The sequence below is a fragment of the Ornithodoros turicata genome, unplaced genomic scaffold (genome assembly GCF_037126465.1).
Source record: "Ornithodoros turicata isolate Travis unplaced genomic scaffold, ASM3712646v1 ctg00000850.1, whole genome shotgun sequence".
In the NCBI taxonomy this organism is placed as follows: domain Eukaryota; kingdom Metazoa; phylum Arthropoda; class Arachnida; order Ixodida; family Argasidae; genus Ornithodoros; species Ornithodoros turicata.
Window position 1 is genome coordinate 397,627 of NW_026999405.1, and position 3,439 is coordinate 401,065.

Consider the following 3,439-nt stretch of genomic DNA (forward strand, 5'->3'; position numbering starts at 1 on the left):
AAGATGTGGGTTCGATCCCTACAGCTGGCTAACCTTTTCAGTGACTTTCATCTTTCATCGTTGATTTCTTAGTCCATGATACGTCGTCGCCAAGACGCTTTGCCTTCCTGAATAAACGCTTTTTCCTGGTTAGCAAGATTTTAAGACTTTTCGTGAACCAAGGATTGTGATCATAAGATTTCACTCTTATCTTTGGAACATTGTACTCGGTAAGGTAGTTTATGTTGTCACGAAAGAGGGACCAGTTATCCTCAATGGAGTGAGGCAAGGTGCCATGAAATCAATTTTCATACAGAGCTTCAAGAGCCACGTTGATGGCTTGGAAGTTAGCTCGAGCATAGTCGTATATGGTTTTATCGTTGAATTTATGAACATTTGGGCTACTTGAAGAGATATCCTAGAAAACGGCATTGTGGTCACTAAGACCATCAGTGACATGCAAAGAAGTGATGTGCTCAGGATGGGAGGTTAAAACCAAATCAAGGATTGACTGCGTGGCCTGAGTTATTCGGGTAGGATGTGGAACGACATGCGATAGATTAAATGTAAGGCATAAATCCACAAACCGATCAAAGAAAAGAAATCACAAATCACAACGACCAGCAGTCTTCACTTCATGAAACCGTACCCTCGTGAATACAGGCACGGATATCACGGTCAAAGGGGAAAAGTCACCACAAGTCACAGCAGTCCGTAAATTAGTAAATTACGCGCACGGTCAAAACGATCCAGATAAACGATCGATCTCTCCGATGGCGACACCGAGCAGGCGCACGCGATCTTAACAGGTAAATCAACCACGATCCTTCGTTCAACACCACGCTCGCCTACAGCGCTACCGCGGCTTTTCTTGGCATTGCATATCATCCCCTTGCGCCACCACACTTCCGGAAGTCAAGTGTCCAAAGCCCCGCGCGAGACTTCGCCCACTACATCGTATTCCTCCTCTAGCCGCCGCCGGAACGCCCGCTCCCCATGGCGCGCTCTCATTGGCTCATTTTGGAGCGACCACGCCCCCCTCCCGTGACTCCGCCCTCTCTCCCGGCCCCGAAGGCTATGCCCAATGCCCATCTCTGTTGATGCACCCACGAATCCACAGGAAGACTGCCGAAGCTCTCCCACTCGTGTTAAGTACCTGTAGCTTGAACTACAAACAGTTTGGTGTACACTCCACAAAACGAGAACAGCTGATTGCTGATTTCATGGGACCCTCGTTGTCACGTGCAGTTAAAGCGGCGTTGCTGGCCTCTTTCACACCGTCACTGCGCTTCTCGGTAACCGTCACCGGGGTGAGGGTGACAGACGACGGAAATCTTCGCGTCGTTCGTCGCCAGTGAGCGTCGCCAACCCAGAAAAATGGCGGAGCTCTACGCTTTCATCGCTGATGTTGGCATATGTGAAGAAGAAGTCATCCGCGTATTTCGTCCTCACGTTGACGCACTGGCGGCCCTCTCAGACGATCAGTTTGTTGCACACTTTCGGCTCTCCAAAGATGCAGTACGAGAGGTGTGCAGCGCCGTTTCGGAGGACTTGAAGCGACGTACGTGTCACCTCCTTTTTTCTTTTCATTTGAACCGAGGTTGTTGTCATCGCCTTCTAAACGAATTTTGTGCATTATAAATGTAAGAGAGAAGGAGATACATAAGCACAAGTGGAATAAGTAGTGTAATGTGGCATACGCACAAACTTTGATACTCTCGCGACTTAAAAGCGAGATTAATCATTGCTTTATGCCAAGACACTGTTCCTCTTACAGCGCAGCAGTGGCGCTCCACTACACTCTCCGTGGAACAGAGAGTACTAATGGCACTGAGATTCTATGCGACGGGTGCCTTCCTCGATAACATTGCACATGAAGAATACTTCAGCACAACAAAGCGACCCGTGTCGGAAGCAATTCATGATGTAAGCTGGGCGATCATAAAGAACCTGGCACCAAGATACCTACGTTTTCCTACAACACCAGACGAGAAGCTTGCTGTGAAGCGTGGGTTCTACGATATAAAAGGCCTGCCTGGTTGCCTTGGTATGTGACGTAAATGCATGCACCCATGTTGTACTTCTGTTCTTAATGGGAAGTTTCTTGCAGGTGCTGTTGATGGCACAGTCATCGCAATCATTGCGCCAAGTACTAGGGACCCACGCTTTGTCGATGGTAATTATTACAGCCATAAGGGGTACCATGCATTGAACGTGCTAGGGGTAGGCAGAAGTGAATTGAATTAGATTACGTACTTCTAAGGTTATGGAATAACTCCAGCTGAGTAAGCAACGGTATGAGCAGAGTTTCATATTGGCAGGTGTGTGACGCCAACCGTCGAATACTGTACATAAATGCACGGTACCCAGGAAGCTGTCACGACGCTGCCATCTGGAGCATGCGCAGGCTTTGTCAGAGGGCTTCAGCCCTTTTTGCAGAAGGAGAATGGCTGTTGGGTGAGTTAAGGATGTCGTCACACAAAAATGAATAGTACGCAAAGCTGGGATACCTATTTGCGTAAGTAGCATAGAAAGTGATGCAAACACCTCATTCCATCGTCATTCACTTTGTTGCTGTTGATGCAAACAGTGAAAGGGCTGAGAAACATTTTGAAGAAGATAGACAAAAATGTACAATATTTTTGGCATTTGTGATGATTTGTGATTGGCAAATGTGATGCTTTTAATAGTTCAACTGTACTAGTTGCAATAACTGTTACAAAACGTTTTTTTTTTTTCACTTTAACATTTATGCAGTGACAAGTACAATCACAAAGAAGGAACTTGGTTACAGAATGAATATGAAACGGATAACATTTCGTCTTCCTGCTCTCTTCACGGGTGACCTCGGATACCGCCTCGAGACCTGGCTCCTGACCCCGTTTCGGAGTCCTGCAACAGAAAAGGAGGAAGCTTTTAATAAGGCTCACAGCAGCACTAGAGTTCGAATTGAGCAGTGCTTTGGTGTGCTCAAGATGAGATTTCGATGTCTACAACGTTACCGCACACTCCATTTTGCTCCGGACCGTGCTTGCAACATTATTACGGCATGTGCTGTTCTTCATAATATGTGCCTTGCTTACAATTTGCCCGAACCAACAGAGGAGAGTGAAGTAGTAGCTGCAGAAAACAACAGCCACCTTGAGGAAACTGATGACGAGGATTGGGAAACTGGGAATGACCCTACCAGCGAGAGTGAGACTCTCACATCACAGGGAATGCGCTTTCGGCAGAGAATTGTACACAGATACTTTTAGAAAAACGTGAAAAGAACATGGAGTCTTTATCAACATAACTAAAAGCTTGTTTTGGTCTGGTATAAGTTATTTTCAGTTCAGTATGCTTATTGCTGCATAATTTTTTGTGCTACTTGTATATCGAATTTTGATTTGTAGAACTGGAGAGTCACGAATCCAGCAATACTCGAAAAACAAACCTATAAACAGTGTGCTTACACAAA

The 3,439-nt window shown here is 46.1% G+C and overlaps 1 protein-coding gene across 1 annotated transcript; it reads left to right on the top strand.

The window, feature by feature from the left end:
- The first annotated feature begins 1,356 nt into the window (after nt 1–1,356).
- LOC135375296 (putative nuclease HARBI1) lies at nt 1,357–3,236 on the top strand. Its single transcript, XM_064608035.1, has 4 exons — nt 1,357–1,540; nt 1,757–2,026; nt 2,090–2,155; nt 2,737–3,236. Exons 1-4 carry the CDS (start codon nt 1,357–1,359, stop codon nt 3,234–3,236), a joined length of 1,020 nt encoding a protein of 339 aa, XP_064464105.1.
- Nucleotides 3,237–3,439: the final 203 nt, after the last annotated feature.